The sequence below is a fragment of the Pan troglodytes genome, chromosome 19 (genome assembly GCF_028858775.2).
Source record: "Pan troglodytes isolate AG18354 chromosome 19, NHGRI_mPanTro3-v2.0_pri, whole genome shotgun sequence".
Taxonomy (NCBI): Eukaryota; Metazoa; Chordata; class Mammalia; order Primates; family Hominidae; genus Pan; species Pan troglodytes.
The window spans coordinates 39,474,461-39,493,950 of NC_072417.2; the positions used below are offsets into that span (position 1 = coordinate 39,474,461).

The 19,490-nt window shown below is 35.2% G+C and overlaps 2 protein-coding genes across 5 annotated transcripts in view; one reads left to right on the forward strand and one right to left on the reverse strand.

Annotated features, from left to right (window-relative positions):
• NLK (nemo like kinase) overlaps positions 1 to 19,490 on the reverse strand; it is a 160,203-nt gene that overhangs the window by 87,539 nt on the left and 53,174 nt on the right. The gene's annotated exons all lie outside the window — the stretch shown is intronic.
• On the forward strand, positions 2,378 to 2,548 carry LOC129137669 (small ribosomal subunit protein uS14-like). The gene is given in 1 exon segment (XM_054670962.1): positions 2,378 to 2,548. A coding segment is annotated over 1 exon segment (171 nt).

Sequence of the window (19,490 nt, forward strand, 5' to 3'; positions counted from 1 at the left end):
ATACTTCTTTATACTCATAAATTCAACTGTTTTTTAAAAAGCCAGAAGAATCCACAAGTCCTTTTTCAGAGAGATACAGAGTTGATCAAGAGTACAATAACAAAACAGGAAGCATTTTAGATCTGTTGTGGTCATTTTGTTGAGTTTTCTTAATCCCAGAAAACGGAACACTGCCACAAATCTGCTTAAATTACTGACAAGCAGAAAAGTTGTAATGAAACAAAAGCGAAACTTATTATTGGGAATACTTTCTCAGCCACTAAAATGTCACTTAAAACATCTTTAAACTAGTCAGCAAGAATCTCCAAGAAATTGTGTTTCTCTTTCATTTTTATGTGAAGAATCCCCCATGTGTTAGCAGTTTTAAAATTCATGTTTCTGATACATGTTTTTAGCTATTCAAAGCAAATACATAATATAATAAAAAGAGTGCTTCAACTTGGTTTAAGAAAATCAGGTTCTTGTAATTCTATTCACATGAAGTTGTAATCAGCAATCCTCCATTTCTTGCCATACATACTACAATTACTATGTCAACTATACTGAGTACATATCTCAGTAACAGAACCTCCTAACTAAACTCTAAATATTTAGATTATTGCCGTCACATTTATTTTGAAATTCATTTCCTTATTTTTACTTGTATTTAGATTGCCTGTTTCAGAAAACAATAGCAAACTGAGGCAAAATTTTTGACAACAAACAAGTCTAGGAAATGTATCCTATTTGTACCTTGGTCCTTGTTATATATTCAAGGATACACAAGAAATTTATGTAACAAATTATGGAATAAGAAATTTACTTTTATTTCTCACTGGTCTTTCTAACTGCAATTTTAACGGGCTATAATTTGTGTGCACTCCACCATATTTATAGAGTTGTATACAATTTAGAAGAAATCTTTCTAGGCCTTTCCCCCATCCAAAACGTAAATAAAAAACGGATTCTCATCTTCTATATTTAATGTATTATATTAGCCGAGTTCTTTTCTCATTTGTTTATCCAAGTTTGTTAATTGTCGGGTTAGCTGTATGCATAAGAAAGAGATCCTTTTCCATTTTGTCAGGATATATAAAATGATTCCCAAATTTGCTAATTTGTATTACAAAGAAAAAAGGCCTTATATGATAGCTAAACCAAGGCTGAGAAACAGTTCATTCTTTTCTTCATATCCTCCTAATATTATTCCTTAGGAGCAGCAAAATATCTATATTTGACTGAAAGAGTTAAATAAGAACTTAAACATCCTCTAACTCTGTGTTTAATGAACTAAAAATAGCAAAGATCTCAGCAGATAAGACAGCACTGGGCCATTCTGATCTGTAGTGAGACACCTGAAAGTACTGATAATGGAGGAAGGATAAGGAACAGGTAAGCCATCCAGTATCAGGCTGTCATATTTATTTTCAAGTACTTAGTACTAGTGAGTGAAACCTAACTCTTAAGACCCTTTCAGTCCCCACCAATAATACTGGATAAGTTAAAATGCAGCTGAAAATCATTTTATGCTAATTCTTGTGGTCTTGGGAATATTTAATTGTTCTTTAGATCATGAATTAATTAGTTCCATCTATACTATAGATGCTGGGGAGATACAGAGACTTCCTCCTCAGTCACTGTTAAATATGTCTACGAGGAATCTGAACTGCCTGCAGGAAAATTGCCATGCTGGATTTTCTCATGTTAGAGGGTGAAGATGATACAGCCCAGTCTGCCAAGTCTAGGAAGTTTTCATGGCCTACTAGCCACAGTCCTTGCTTAGAAACAGACCTATGAATATTGCATGGGGAGGAAAACCAGTTGAAAGAATGAGGGAAAGGTTTCTATGCAAATCCACAAAGGAAAATAATTCACAACTACATCTCCCTCTTGCATTTTAACAACTTTGTCTAGGCAAGAAGAGGTCACAAAGCGCAAGTAAAACTAAAAATATGTCACACAAAAATGCACTTATTTTTAATTCCACTGATGACTTCCTGAAAGATATGTGTTCAGTAATAGGAACATTGAGGACTAGAAAAAAATTTATATTTAACAAATGGCAATTTTCGTTGCACATTAGGTTTATAAGGATAGAAAACATTTGAAAGAAAAAGACAGTTTTATTCACATGGTAGGTTTGTGACAGTGTGGCTTTGCAGACGTCAAAAATCTTAATGAATTTAGAAATAAAGTTCACATCAGAAAAGAAAACTTTGTTCTGAATTGTCGTAGAGCATACTTTAATATTTTAATGGCTAAGCTAATATTTTAATAATTACTTAATACAAAATGTGAACAATATGCTTGAAGTTAAAAGTAAATTGAACATATCAACAGTAAAAAACATTTTTGAAATAAAAGAGGCCCTTCGCCTGGTTGCACTCCTGAAAGCAAGATGGGTCACCAGCAGCTCTACTAGAGCCACCCATGAAAATTCGGCTGGGGTTCTCACTCTTGTTGCGTCTGCTCAAACCAGCATGGTCTGATCCTGAAACATGGCCTCAATAGGTGCTGCCAGTGTTTCCATCAGTACATGAAGGATATAGGTTTCATTAAGTTGGACTAAATGATCTTTGTTGAATGAATTATCCAAGGCATCCACCCAATGATAGAAACCATGTTAGCTCTTTGTACATAAAATAAAAAATTTTAAAAATATAAATGAGGAAATGTCAATATGGCTTAGAATTACTTATAAATAAAATGTCCGTATTTTCTAGAGATGCATACTTGTAAGTATAAATAGGTGAAATGACATGAGATCTAGGATTTGTTTTAAAATACTTCAGCAACAACAATAAAAAATAGTTGAAGCAAATGAAGCAAATCTTATTAATTACTGAATCTAGGTGGTGGGTATAATGGGGTCTAATTATACAAAAGGAAAATAATGTAAGTCTGAAATTTTCAAAATAAAAATAATAAAATGAAATTTATAAAAAACTATAATATTAAAAATATGTAATATCTAGGATTAAAGCTAACAGATGCTACTCAAGACTTCTATACAAGATGTTTAAAAAATATTACAGAGCAAAATTAAAGAATAAATGGAAAGATGTATCATATTCACAGATTAGAAAACTCAACATTGTAAAATTGTCAACTCCCCCCAAATTGATGGGGGGGATAGATGAAGTAGTTTTAAAGTTTTTCTATAAATTTAAGTGTGCTAAGGACAGCTAAAACACTTGAAGAAGGATAGGTCGGTTTTGAAAAATTGCTCTACTAGGTATGAAGACATAATAAAGCTACAGTAATTTACATAGTGTAATATTGGTACAAAGATGAAACAGAAATATAATCAATCTAAAAAGAGACTGTCGCCTATATGAACACTTGACTTACCAAAAAGTTGGCTCTGCAGAGCAGTGGAGACAGGAAGGTTGCATCAGTTATTAAGCTATTGTCTCTCAGCTTCAAACCCATCCGCCTAAACACTGCTCTATCATGCTGGGGCTAAACTCTACAAACCACATTTTGGTTTTGCCAACTGGCTCCATGTTAGGCTCTGCCAACAGAATGTTGTAGAGAGAGACTGCAAGGGTGGTGGAGGAAGAAGGGACTTGCACCTCCTATGGGCTTCCTGTCTGTTTCTTGTTTCTGTGACACCCAAGCAATACTTCTTCACTCCCAGCAGTAGTACCTTCTTATAGCAGTAGCTGAATCCAGTTTACAGTTCTGCCAAAACTTGCAGAACTAGCCTCACTGCATCTTCCATGCCAGATACCAGCACAAGTGAGCCAGTATCCTCTCCTCAGACATCATGGGGTTCTAAATTTGAATAATTCCAACCTCTTCCCTTTATTCTTCCTGCTGTGGGGTGGAAACTGCTACTTTTGTGATAGCTTAGTGTTTTCTTCTTGCATTTTTAGTTATCTACTTGACAACTTTATACCTAATTAACATTTTTTCCATATTAAACTCTGTTTAAATAACTGGTGTGGTTTCTTTCTCCTGATCAAACCCTGCCAGATACAATATCTTTTCAATCTATGTTATTGGAACCATGAAATATCCACATGGAAAAACAAGATGAACCTCCAAACCTACTCCACACTATACACAAAAACAAATTCCAGGTAGGATGTAGATATAAATGTGAAAAGCAAAATCACATCGCTTTTAGAAGATAACATATAGAAGAATATGATATTAAGGCAGGGAAAGATTTCTTCAATTGAACACAAAAAGCACTAATTACACCGGAAAATACTGATATATTTGACTACCTTAAAATCAAGAACGTCTTTTCATATCTACATTAAGAGGGTAAAAATGCAAGTCACATAGGAGAAGATGCTTGCAACACTTATAAGGAACAAAGGGCTCTTATCCAGATGTATACAGAACTCCTACAAATCAATTTTTTAAAAGTCTAACAATAGCAAATGTTTTGTTGAGATGAAGTGCAATGGAAATTCTTATAGTTTAGGAGGGTAAATTGTTATAATCACTTTGGAAAACAAGTTGACATTATCTATTAAGTCAAAAACATATACACACTATGACCTGGCAATTTGACTCCTAGGTATATAACCAAAAGGAATATGCATATCTATACATTAAGACACATGCAAGCGTATTCAGAGCAGCAATATTTGTAATACCCTTAAAACTGGAAATAGCTTAAATATCCACAAACAGAATGTTCAATATATAATATACAGTATACAAATTGTAGTATATTCAAACAATGGAATACTCTCCAGCAATTAAAATGAACTACTGCTATATGCAACAACATAGATAAATCTTACAAACATAATTTTGAACAAAAGAAACCAGGCACAATAAATATACACTACAAGATACCATTTCCATAATATTTTTTAAAAAGGCAAAGTTAAACTATAATGTTTAGGGATGCACACTTAGGAGATAGAAACTGTCGGGAAAGGAAGTAGTTAGCATAAAAGTTAGGATAGTGATTATCTCAGGAGGAGAGGACAATGGTGGTAGAGTGTCAGAGGCGTTTGAATTAGAGCAACTCCATCTTGAATGGGGGTTGGGTAAAATGAGGCTGAGATCTACTGGGCTGCATTCCCAGGAAGTTAAGGCATTCTAAGTCACAGGATGAGATAGGAGGTCAGCACAAGATACAGGTCATAAAGACCGTGCTGGTAAAACAGGTTGCAGTAAAGCAGCCAGCTAAAATACACCAAAACCAAGATGGTGATGAGAGTGACCTCTGGAATTATAATGCATTAGCATGCTAAGAGACACTCCCACTAGTGCCATGACAGTTTACAAATGCCATGGCAACACCAAGAAGTTACCCTATATGGCCTAAAAAGAGGAGGCATAAATAATCCATCCTTTGTTTAGCATATAATCAAGAAATAATCATAAAAATGGGCAGCCAGCAGCCCTCAGGGCTGCTCTGCCTATGGAGTAGTCATTCTTTTATTCCTTTACTTAAGTAAACTTGCTTTCACTTTACTCTATGGACTTGCCCCAATTTTTTCTTGTGTGAGATCCAAGAACCTTCTCTTGGGGTATGGATCCAGAGGGCACAGGGGACTTCTGGGTACTGGTGATGTTCTGTATCTCACTTGAATGGTGGTCATAGAGGTATGCACTTTGTGATACACCATTGAATTATACATTTTATTTTGTGTATGTGTGTTACTAAATAATTAGAAAGGTTTTTTAAAAAGGCAAACTGCCCAGCTTAATTTTCTAGCACACAAAAAATTTTAGCTTAAACCTGTATAATTTTTAAAAGGATGAGTAACTTTTTAAAAGGATGAGTCTTTCCATTATTTTTCATATAGATATACATCTATACCAGCCCAAAGAACTTTGTCACTTCTCTCCCTGTGCCAAATTCATTCTGTAGAGAGGAGTATACTATAATGTCTTTTTTATGTTGTAGAATTCCAAAGGAATCTGCTTGCTTAAAAAAAAACAAACATTTTCTTCATCATTACACAAGAATACATTATTAGGAAGCATTCCACAGGAAAGCACTGTCAGCAAATTTAGGACTACAGCCCCACCCCTAATCTAATCACAATCTCCTAACTTCTTCCATTGTGAAGCACAATGCTGAAGCAGCTACAATATATAGATGTGCTTCAGGTTTTCAATTAGCCTGTTAAAAATAAACAAACCCAAAAATATTACAAAAACAAAACAAAACAGGAGGCAGGACTTCCAGCTGTGGCAAACTGAAGAGGTCAGCAAATCCTTTCCCCTCAAAACAACTATAAAACTAGACAAAAGTGTCAAAAACAGCCATTTTGGGACTCCAGAAAAATGGCCAAAGTCAAATGACAAATTTAAGTGTTTTTACAAAAAACTGCTGAAATTTGTGTAAGAATAGTGGGAGTCACAGCTTGGGTCAGCTTCTTACCCCACCCCTGCCACACCCTACCCAAGCACCAGTACATCTAATAGTTCCTGGGCAAGGCTGGCTACAAAACCCAGCAGCTTCGTTGTCACAGGGAGCTAACACGATTTGAAGGGGAGGGCAAAAAACCCACACCCAGTAGCAATGTGGGGTCAAAGCATTAAACTCAACTAGAAAAGAACAGAGAAAGCCTATAGCTCTGTTACTCAAAGGCTGCTGTCCTGGTTGAGAAGAAGGGCAGACTATCAGAAATCTAGAAATTTAACAAGGAGATTCTGGAAATGAGAGAGCCACAGAGGGGGCTAAACTCCCCCCCACAGTCCTGGCTAACTGATGGCTGAATATATGCCCAGAGGAGACTGGAGATAGCCTGAACTCTCCATAGATCTCTTGCTGACTGAGAGGCTTCCTGCATGTGAGGAAAAACTGAGGGCTCAGCAGAAAATAAAAGCTGGGCATATTTGAAAACTACATGCTCTCCCTACACACACACACACACACACACACACAAAAGGTATAAGCCTTATTAGCTCAAAATGCCTGAGCACAACCTTTAACCAACAGCCAACCACTCAGCTATGCAGACACAAGCAGGACTCCAAGAAAGCTAGGCTAAAAATTAAAAAAAACAAAACAAAATTGAGCAGAGACCCGAGTTGGCTGCACCTCAGTGGGGAGAGAGATTCTGCACATTAAGTCTGCACGTGTCATTTAAGAATAAGCAAATATACATAACAACAATAATGACAACCGTCAGAGGTGAGGAAAATCAGAACCAGAGCTGTTACGCTGTATTATCTAATACGTCCAGTTTTTAGCAAAAACATTCCACAACATGTTAAGAAACAGGAAAATGTGGCCCATACTCGGGGAAAAAAGCAGTCAATAAAAACTGTTTCTGGACAGGCATGATGGCTCATGCCTGTAATCCCAGCACTTTGGGAGGCCAAGGTGGGCAGATCTCCTGAGGTCAGCCTGGTGACACATGGTGAAACCCTGTGTCTACTAAAAATAAAAAAAATTAGCCAGGCATGGTGGCATGCATCTGTAATCCCAGTTACTTGGGAGGCTGAGGCAGGAGAATCGCTTGAACCCGGGAGGCAGAGGTTGCAGTGAGCTGAGATTGCGCCACTGCACTCCAGCCTGGGCAATAGATCGAGACTCTGTCTCAAACGAACAAACAAACGAACAAACAGAAACTGTTTCTGAGTGGGTCCAGATGTCCTATTCAGAAAAAGACTTCCAAACTAGCTATCGTAAATATGCTCAAAGAATTAAAGGAGACTTGTTTAACAAATTAAAGAAAAATATGGTGACAATGACTCAACAGGGAATATCAACACAGACGTAGAAACTACAAAAATAGAACAAAATCAGATTCTAGATTTGAAAAGTACATATTAGAAACGAAGAAAAAAGTTTGAGAAAATGAACAAAACCTCAGAGACCTATGCAGTAACACTGAGGGTACCAACATGCATGCAATGGGAATATCAGGAGGAAAGGAGCAAGAAAGAGGCAGAACAAGTATTTGAAGAAAAAGAAATAATGGTTGAAATATTTCCAAATTTGATGAAAAATAATCTACAGATCCAAAAAGTTGTAAAAAAAAAACAAAAAACAAAAAACCCAAGTAGGATAGACACAAAGAGATCCACGCCTAGATAATTCATAGTCAAACATCAATTCAAGTCAAAGAAAAACTCTAAAAATAGCAAGAGAAAAACAACAATATGATAAATGACTGACTTCTCATCAGAAATAATGGAAGTCAAAGGCAGTGGAATGCCATATTTTAGTGGAGAAAGCAAAAATTCTATATCAGACTAAGAAGATCCTATCCTTCAAAAATGAAGTCCAAATGAAAATATTCCAAGATATATATATAAAAGCAATAAATAATCTAAAGATGAACTTAAACAATTTCATTCACAACAGAATCATAAAGAATAAAATACTTAAGGAATAAATTTTAAAAAGAAGTGTAACACATAGAATGCAAACTACAAAACATTGCTGAGATAAATTAGAGAAGATTTAAATAAGGGAACACTTCATATTCGTGGATTAGAAAACTCAATGGTGTTAAGATAACAATTCTCCTCTTAGTGACTTATAGATTCAATGTAATCCCAATCAAAATTGGAACCCTTTTACATTACTGGTAAAACTGTACAATGGCACATCTACCTTGGAAAACAGTTTGGCTGCACCTTAAAAAGTTAAACATAAACTTACCATGACCCTGCAACTCCACTTTTAGGTGTCTACACAGGGGAAATGAAAACTTATGTCCACACAAAGACATATGTAAATATTCATAGCAGCATTATTCATAATAGTCAAAAACTGGAAAGTGTCAAATCCATTACCTAGTGAATGCATAAACTATGATACATCTATACAACAGAACAAACTATTATTTATTAACATATGGATAAACCTCAAAAACATTATGCTAAGTGAAAGAAGCCAAACACAAAAGACTACATAATATATCACTTATAAGAAATTCTTGGAAAAAACAAATGTGTAGAGACAGAACATTTCAGTGATTGCCTGGGGTTGGGAGTAGGTTACTATTAATGAGCAAGTCTTTGGGGTGATGAAAATATTCTAAAATTGGGTGGTAGTGATGGTTGTATAACACCATAAATTAACTAAAAGTCACTGAATTACATACTTATGATGGGTAAATTTTATGGTATATAAATTATGCCTCAATAAAGTTGTTAGAACAAAAATCATCACCATAGAATATCAACTGTTTACAATATTGTAGGCCCTATTCTGATTTTATTCTGTACAGTTTCCTTCTATCCCCTTTGATATAGTTTTTCCATTCATCCAAATAGGTCACATATTAACCACTTATTTAAACAAACAGGAATCACCTGGAAATCTTAAAATCTTTTTTTTTTTTCTTTTGTGAGACGAAGTCTCGCTGTGTTGCCCAGGCTGGAGTGCAGTGGCGCGATCTTGGCTCACTGCAAGCTCCGCCTCCCGGGTTCATGCCATTCTCCTGCCTCAGCCTCCCAAGTAGCTGGGACTACAGGCGCCCGCCACCATGCCCGGCTACTTTTTTTGTATTTTTTTAGTAGAGACGGGGTTTCACCATGTTAACCAGGATTGTCTGGATCTCCTGACCTCATGATCCGCCCACCTCAGCCTCCCAAAGTGCTGGGATTACAGGCGTGAGCCACTGTGCCCAGCCTAAAATCTTAAAATGTAGATTGATTCCCTATGTCTGGGATGGGGAATAGAGATTCTCAGGTAATGCTGGAATGAAGGCTTCTAAAGATATTATATTGGTATCTTGGTTAAATATTAAATCTAGTAATTAATATAGTAAGCATGTAATTTTAATACTTCTGGCCTTCCCACCAGCCAGGGTACAACTTCCCATTTATTCAAACTAATTTCATACTTGCTATTAAAGTTTTATTATTCACATATACACAGAACATTATGTTAAAGTATTTTATGTGTGTCACTGTAAACAGGTATATATTTGTTGCTATATCATCTATTGTTAAAATACAGTAACATGCTTTACTTTTGTTAACTTAAAATTTGCAACCTAAATTCAATTATTATGCTGTTTAATTTTTCAGATTTTCTGGATATATAACAATCATTTGAATTCTGATAGTTTAATTTCCTCCTTGCATATATCTGTACCTTGTTTTTTTTAATTTTTATATAATAGCTAACATTTGATGTGAGGCCGCACTATTTTAATTATTTTTTAACAGAAGATGCCTTTACTTTTCCTTTTAGGCTAACATTAAATCTTAGTTACAAATATATATGAAAAACCCTTACATTTCCTTTATACTTTTGGATTGTCAGGAATGTATGTTAATTATTTTTTTTTAAGACAGAGTATCCCTCTGCTGCCCAGGCTGGAGCACAGTGATGTGATCTCGGCTACAACCTCTGCCTCCTGGCTTCAAGTGATTCTCCTGCCTCCTGAGTAGCTGGGACTACATGCACGCACCACCACACCTGGCTAATTTTTATATTTTTAGTAGAGATGGGGTTTCACCATGTTGGCCAGGCTGGGCTCAAACTCCTGACCTCAAGTGATCCACCTACCCTGGCCTCCCAAAGTGCTGGGATTACAGACATGAGCCACTGCACCCAGTCTGTTAATTTTTATAAGATATTTTTAGGATGTTTTCAAATATTTGGGGCACACCATGATTTTCACTAATTTTCTTTTTTAATTTAATAAGTTATAAACCCTTGAGAGCACAAGGATTCTACTGATATATGTCTCTTTGTATCCTTCCAGTGCCTAAAACAGTATCCCATCCCAGATCAATGAACATTGTTTTAATTGATTTTACTATTTTTCCTAGTAATGAAATGGATTATATTAATAGTTTGACTTACACTGAACCAATCCTGAATTTCTATACTAAATCTCACTTGGTCATGGTGAATATTATTTTTAATTGTTGAATACCTTTTAATATGTGTTCTATTTACATTATTCTTAGAGTTTTTTCATCTATATTCATCAACAAGACTGCCTTCAATCTTATGTTCTGACCTTAGTAGGCACCATACCTGTCTGCCTCACAAAATAAACTGGGTAACCTCTGGGTAACCTTCAATTTGCTTCAGTGTTTAGTATTTATTTCTTTTCTTTTCTTTTTTCTTTTTTTTTGAGACAGAGTTTCGCTCTCGTTGCCCAGCTGGAGTGCAATGGTGTGGTCTTGGCTCACTGCAACCTCCGCCTCCCAGATTCAAGCGATTCTCCTGCCTCAGCCTCCCGAGTAGCTGGGATTACAGGCACCTGCCACCACGCCCAGCTAATTTTTGTATTTTTAGTAGAGACGGGGGTCTCTTCATGTTGGCCAGGCTGGTCTTGAACTCCTGACCTCAGGTGATCCACCCACCTCAGCCTCCCAAAGTGCTAGGATTACAGGCGTGAGCCACTGTGCCCGGCTTAGTAGCTATTCCTATGATATATATATTATGTACTGAAAAATATTCACCAGTGATTCCATCCAATTTTCTTGTGCTTCCTATTGCAACTAGTGTATTCAAAATACTTAGTTGTGTAGTGTTTTTAATTTTTGTAATCTAGTTTTTAAAGTTAAAAAATGTTTTAATTATCCATTTCAGTAGTTTTCATCTTAATTTTGTCTATCTTACTCTGTTCTTTTCTTAGGTCCTTTTGGGATTAACCAGTACATTATATATGCTCTATTTTTTCTTGTTGAAATTGGCATGTAGAGTTGAACAAAATTATGAGTTAAGCTATGCTAGCCTCATGAGCTGGATAATTGGTGATGGGGATTTTTTATGTCTTTCAAGTAGTATAGTTTTATTGTAGTATGTTTCTCTTTTTCATTTGGTTGAAAACCTGTTGTTTTCTTATTCATTTCCAATTTCATTGCACCATAATCTGAGGATGCTGTATGTAAAATTTACGTCAAAAGTATTTACTACGAAATGGTGTGTATTCAAATCTGTGCATTTAAAACAAAGTGCTCAGGCCTACTACTTCCATTTCATTCTCTTAAAAATTTATCTTATTACATTACTGAGGGCAATTAAATTTTTGTTTATTTGAACTGAAATTCTCATAGTGAGATATTATCTCTTATTCAAGTGTTCTGGTATACAGCTCTTGCATTTATTGGTTTTTGTGCATTCCTTGTCTTCCTGTTATAAGGAATACATCTGTTAGCATATAAGAAGCAGTATATAAGATATACCTCAATTTTACAAAAGAAGTTCTAGGCTATTTTATGTATTTTCATTATATACGAATTGAAATTATTATAAAATGGTAATATAAATTGAAATGCTATAGTGTTCATAAAAATAAAGCACACTGTATAAAAGAATTTATTTAGTTGAAGATAAGTTCTGAATATGCAAAATTATTCTGAAAGCTAAAAAGAAGAAATTAATGTTGCTTGAGGCATGTTTTCAATAAAATATGTAGAGTGAGGTACTCAAATCATTATTCTATATATTTCATGTTAGGTTCTCCAACCCTAATCTGGATGCTTTAGATACAGAGTAAGTTTTTGGGAAACATACTTGGAAAAAATGCAATGGGACAAATACTGCAATTTACTCCTGATTTTTAATTATGGTAAATAGAGCAATAATGGAAATTAAATAAATCACCCACAATAGGAACATCAAACATTGCAAACAGAAATTTTCTTTATATGTTGGTAGTCTGACACAGGGCTATGGCTTTGGCTTTGGGCACTGAAGCTTGTTGTATACACTCACTCTATTTCTGTTGTTGATTACCATTATTATTTAATAAATGAAACATTCCAGAATTCTTTTTCAACTTGAAAGAAATTTCCCATTGACCTTTGTCTAGTGATAAATGTGTTTATTGCCTGATATTCATTTTATTACATTATTCACTGAAATTCCTATATTCTTTAAGAACAGAGTAGGGATTTTGAGATGTGGTCTTGGAGTAGAAGTATGTTAAATGTTTTTCTAACCAGTTTCTCAACTAGATCTTGGCCATTTCTCACTCTCTAGTTTCTGGGGATTTGTAATCCAGTAAAAATTGCTATATATAAACAATCATTTTTGCTTTATCAAAGTGGGGCCTGGTCAGTGGAAGATAGGGACTGGACTTTAGTTTTGTTTTTGTTTTTTTGAGACCGAGTCTCGCTGTCGCCCAGGCTAGAGTGCAGTGGCGCAGTCTCGGCTCACTGCAACATCTGCCTCCCGGGTTCAAGCGATTCTCCTTCCTTAGCCTCCTGAGTAGCTGGGATTACAGGCACACGCCACTATGCAATTCCAATCAAAATCCTGCAGGCTTGTCCATCTCACCCAGTAAGAAGGATGAAACTAACCATCAAAGTGATATGGGCAAAAAACGTCGTGTGCTTGCCAAAAAAGTCTATCTGAATTTACCACTTACAACATCCAATAAAAATAACTAAAACCCGGCCGGGTGTAGTGGCTCACGCCTGTAATCCCAGCACTCTAGGTGGCCAAGGTGGACAGATCACGAGGTCAGGAGTTCGAGACCAGCCTGACCAACATGGTGAAACCTCGTCTCTACTAAAAAAACAAAAATTAGCTGGGCATAGTGGCTTTTTTGAAGAAAGCAACAGCTGATTAAAAAATTTGTATGTAAAGACAAAGGACCTAGAATAGGTAAAACAAATTTGAAGAACAATGTTGAATGATTTATACTACTTGATTTCAACATTATAAAGCTACAGAAATCAATATGTGGTGGTACTGGCATAATGATAGACATAGAGGTCAATAAAACAGAACACAAAGTCCAAAAACAGACCTATGCTTATATGTCAAGTAATTTTCAACAAAGGCCAAGGTAATTCAACAGAACAAAAGATAGCTTTTTAAACCAATGGTGATGGAATAATAGGATATCCACATGGAGAAAAATGACTCATGACCTTTACTCTCACACTATACACAACTTCAACGTTGGCCAGATTTCTATTATTAAAAGAAAAATAATTCATCGTTTCTACCCTCTTTTACCCCACCTTGGACATATGAGGCTACCCTTTCAGGACTAAATTTAAAAGGTAAAACTGATTAAACTTTCAGGGAAAAAAGTCATTTGGATAAAATGTTTGCGACTTTGGGTTAGGTAAAGATTTCTAGAACACAAAGATGCAAAAACTATGAAAGTAAAAAAATAGATGAAATGAACTTCATAAGATAAAAACATTTTGCTCTTCAAAATACACTGTTAAGAAAATGAAAAGGCAAGCCACCAAATGGGAGACACTATTTTAAAACACCTACATGACAAAGGGCTTGTATCCAGAATAAATAATCCAATTAAAACTGAGGGAAGGTCTCCACACTTTATGCAGATGGCTAATAAGCTCATAAAAGTATGCTCAACATCACTAGTCAGAAAAATGCAAATTAAAACCACAGTAAGATTCTACTACACAGCCACTAGTATGGCTGAAGTTTTAAAAGACTGACATATTTAGCACTAATCATACTATATTGTAATTATGGCCAAGTTTCTCTATTCCAATAAAACATGAGCTCGTGGTTTTAAAAAAGTCTGAAAATAATAAGTGGTCATGAGGATTTGGAGAAAATCCTCATTTGCTGGTATGAATGCAAAGTGTACAGACACTTTGGAAAGCAGTATGGTGGTATCTTATAAAGTTAAATATATACTTACCATGTGAATTAGAAATTCCATTCCTAAGTATTTCCCCAAGAGCAATGTAAAAAGAGCGATGTAATGTAAAATGTAAAATCTAAAATGAGCAATGTAAAAGAGCAATGTAAAAAAGAGGTATTTACCCAAGAGCTATGTAAAAACTTGCACACAAATGTTCACAATTGTGTGATTCATAAAAGCCAAAACTTTGGCACAATCCAGATGCTAATCAAGTGATGAACACACAAATAAATGTTGGTACATCCATAGCAAAGAACACAACTCAATAATATAAAACAAATGAAATATTAATAAAACATGGATGGATCTCAAAACATTATGCTAAGTAAAAAAAAGTCAAACACAAAAGACTATTTACAATATGACTCCATTTATTTGAAAATATAAATGTCTACAAAATGACTTTTGTCAAGACAAAACTATAGTGACAGAAACTAGACCAATGGTTGCCTGGGGCTGCAGATGAGAGGGGACCAGTTGCAAAGAAACAGGAAGAAACTTTTTAGGGTGAAAGACCTGTTCAACGTTCTGATTGTGGTGGGGGTTCCGTGATCGTATATAATTACCAAAATAAAACTGTACTGTGTACAAAATTCACAGATAGGTGAATTTTGTTGTATGTAAACAAAATCTTAATTTTAAAAAAGGAACACAAAATCAGAAAACAAAAGAAATAGTACTCCACTGCACTAATAAAAGAAACAAAATTGAAACTGAGATATTATTTTTTTCTCATAGACTTGGCAAGAATTACACTAGTGATGAAAGGTGTTAATTAGTACATTTCTGGAGAGTATTTTGGCATTGTATTATCGAAACCCTTAAAAAATGGGTGGACCTTTTTGTCCCAGCAATTATACTTCTGGAAATGTTTACTACAGAAACAATCAGACAAAATAAGCCTGTACAAGAATGGTAATGAAAGCCAGGCACGGTGGCTCACACCTGTAATCCCAGCACTTTGGGAAGCAGAGGTAGGTGAATCACCTGAGGTCGGGAGTTCAAGACCAGCCTGACCAACATGCAGAAACCCCGTCTCTACTAAAAATAAAAAATTAGCCGAGCGTTGTGGCGCATGTCTGTAATTGCAGCTACTCAGGAGGCTAAGGCAGGAAAATCACTTGAACCCGGGAGGCGGAGGGTGTGGTGAGCCGAGATGGCGCCATTGCACTCCAGCCTGGGCAACAAGAGCAAAAATCCATCTCAAAAAAAAAAAAAAAGAATGGTAATGAAAAGCTTTTCATAGTTGTGAAAAATAACTGGGAAAAAAACTTGTATGCCCAACAATAGGTGATTGGTTAAATAATGAAATATCCATCCAATTAAAATGATGTGGCCAATAATATACATGTACCCTTATTGATGAATAAAGACGTACTCAATGTCAGTTTTCTTCCCCTTTCCTGAATTTTATGCTGGTACCTTTCACAAAAATGTTTACTTTCTACTTGGAAGAGTTATAGTACAAATAAGTGAGTAATAACTATCATAACAGATTTCTATTATTAGAAGAAAAATAATTCATAATTTCTACTCTCTTTTACTCCACCTTGGGTATATGAGGCTACCCGTTCTGCCTAATTCTTATGACAATTTTTTAAACAATTACCTTTGGACTTCAATCATTGTTATCACAAAAGATCTAACATGAGCAACTATATCATTTCAAGAGAGCTGATTCACAAATTGAATCAGTTATTTTAATTGTTTACTTACAGTTTGCCCTGTGGTAGATAAAGAAGTAACAGAAGGTTCTAGTGTACACTTCGTAGGTTTATATTATCTGGGTCTCAGTTCCCTTATCTATAAAAAGAAAAGGGCACAGTGCTGGATCTGGTCGTTTGTAGTTCTAAGGAAGATTAATCTATTAATAACCAGTCGACACCTTAAAAAATTACAGAAGTGGCAAATGCAAAGTGCCAAGAAACAAACTTTTATCAACTAGGTTACCCTGTAAACATTCACTTAAAGAAAAAAATGAAAAGGAACAGGATCCTTATTAAAGCTTGGTGAATTTAAACCCACACTGTAACGTAAAATGGAAATTCAATTTGTCAAGGAGACTAACAAAGGCAGGAATCACAACTGAAAAGTGATATATCCTCAATGGTTTCCTAGTTGCTAAAACTTAGAGTCAATCATCTTAATTGAAGACACTGAAAATGTACAAGTATCTGTCATTATAATCATATCAACAGTAGGTAAGATGCCTTATACTACTATAACAACTATAGGTAATTTCAAACAGAAAAAAAGCAATATACTTTAAATTATTTAAGGTAAATAATTTATTGTGCCTGCTTTAAAATAACGTTTCCCAATCCAACTAGGTTCAGATATTCAAACTGAGTAAGGATAATTTATTTATAAAACTGAAATACAACTTGGGTTCACAAGGACCATGCCTAACCAATTTTTCCTGCAACTCAGCATTATGTAATTCAAAGAAGAGAATAAATATATGTAAGTTTGACTGCAGAAAAAGGAAATTTGAATTTTACTTGTATAATGCCAAGTCAAAGAAACCAAGTTAAATACAGATATCCACACAAGAAATGAAACTCATTTATTAAACCTTCTTAATAAAAGTAACAATTACATTTAGAAGCATGGCCAATTCTTAATAACATTAGTATAATTTAAAAATTTCTATAATCAAAAAGCAAGTATTTTGTTATTTGAACATTTTTTAATGTTGCCTTCAGAGGTTATACAATAAAAATAACTTATAATATGCATCTTGTACCTTGGTGTCTCATTTTTAAGTTATATCCCAAACAAAACTGAAATATAAGCAAATGGCTCAAGCAAAGTTTCATAAGATGGAAAAAGAATAAAACTTACTCTCATTAAGTCTGGCTAGAGGTGGTGGTGATGGGATGTTGTACTGTAACATAAATGACACAGCTGGATAACACAAAGCATGAAAACAAGGGAAAGGCTCCATCCTATCACTGTTTAGACCCCTCAGTGTCCCACTTATGCATGCTACAAGGCAACTACTGGAAGAAGAATACACCTCTTATTTTCGAGCAGAAAGGAAGCAATTCTCTATCTGCCAGTAGTAAGGGATTTCTTCTTAAACTGTTTCTCTGACACCAGTGATTTGTAACAGTAGATTTTTATTAGGGACTTATTTATTGAAGAAAATTAAGATGTTGAAAAATTCTTTTTCCTGTTCTCTCTGCTGTTTGGAAATAGATGGGGGAGTGGGAAACTAGAGAAGTGTCTTCAATATGCACAAGGGCTTTGATTAATTTACAGCAATGACCCATTGAAAGTTTCCCTTTTGATGCCCAGGTGTCAGGATTCCAATATTAAAGTTCCCATAATCTTCTCCATCCAAATGCAAATTGTTGACAGACATTTTCTCCTCCTTCAATATTCCTTCAATTATAGCCCCTTAGGACTAGATATCTGAGACTATATTGTAGGAGGATAAAAAAAATTACAAGAACACTTCATTTTTGAAAACTCAAGTCTATACCACTGAGTCACAATAACGACAATTCTGCAAGCTTTTGGTTAGCTTACATTTTCTTGGCTTAACTATGGTAAACTAGGCTAAAAGTAAACCACATTGTACTTTTTCTTGTGTAAAATTATAATTTTACATAGAATCAAGGACTTATGAATTTTGTCATCCTCTTCAAAAATCCCTATTTTTAGTGAGTCAGTAGAAAGTCCAGGATGCCACTGAAATAGATTCTTCTGAAATCAGTTAAATAATTACCATTATTTTTCAACGTTTTCAAAATAAGTATATCCTTGACCTATAAAAGAATGCCTGTGCTGACAACTTCTTGAATGTCACCATTTAATAAGCAAGACGTCATCATGAATGTACAATTACACTTCATTTGTGATGGTGGGTCCTTGCATCAGGAAGTAAGATTGGAGAAATGCATGGGAATTTTTGGAATAAATTCTCCATTCTGGTTTTATGATTTTAATATAAGTGCAACAGTTAGAACACACAACAAGAGAAAAGGACAGGAACACACTTGGGAAAAAGATGACTTTTCTATTTGAGCCAGCTATTTTAGAAAAATCCTAGAATACTTACAGTGAGTGTCAGAATGCCATCTGGTTGTACTGTTAATGTAAATTTTAAATGTAACTTTAAGGATTGATGCAGATTTTCTTTTGTAAAACCAGAAACATTAAAAGTTACACCATAGCAAGGGTCACAGCAAGGGGCAAGTGGGTTGCTTAATGGAATAATCATTTCAAATATATATATTGTAATTGCAGAAATCTGGAATCATAGGATAATCTGCATCAATAATAATATTGGCACCTTGCTTTATAATAAAGTCCTTGAAGATTAAAGTGTACAATCATACTACAATCCTGAGTAGTAGAATCCTTGCCTCTAGAAGTGAGACTTGGATAGAGAGATGCATCTTTTCCCATAAGCTCTGAATTTCTTCCACAACTATGTTGAGTCACAGTCTGAAATTTTTTTTAGAAAGTAATACAATTCCATCACATGTAGAAGCTGTTAATCTGAATTAGGAATGGAACGAATCTGATAACATGGCCATGTAGACTTTTCAGCAAACTCTTCCCTAGGGTCCAGGCCGCTGTCCAAGTTGACTACCCTCCCAGCTTGAGGGGGTACTGCACTACAGAGGGGAAATATGGGGATAAAGCAGGAGGACTAGCACAGAAAGGCAGCAACAATAGTATCATGTAACATTTGCTAGCACCATGTATAACTCATGGTCTCTTTCCCCATGAGGACAATCCTTTTCTAGCACTCACAGTAATGACTTCCACTTGAGGTGGCAATTATTTGTATCTTCCCAATTTTTCCTTCTAATTTTATTCTAGTAAGGAGACTACATTCTCCACCACCAAAAAAGACTTAGATATTATGAAAACTGGAGCTAGGTCAGGTCCCTTTCCTCTTTGGTTAAAGAAGAGCTGCAAATATGTGGACTGAGAACTACCTCTGCCCTGTGG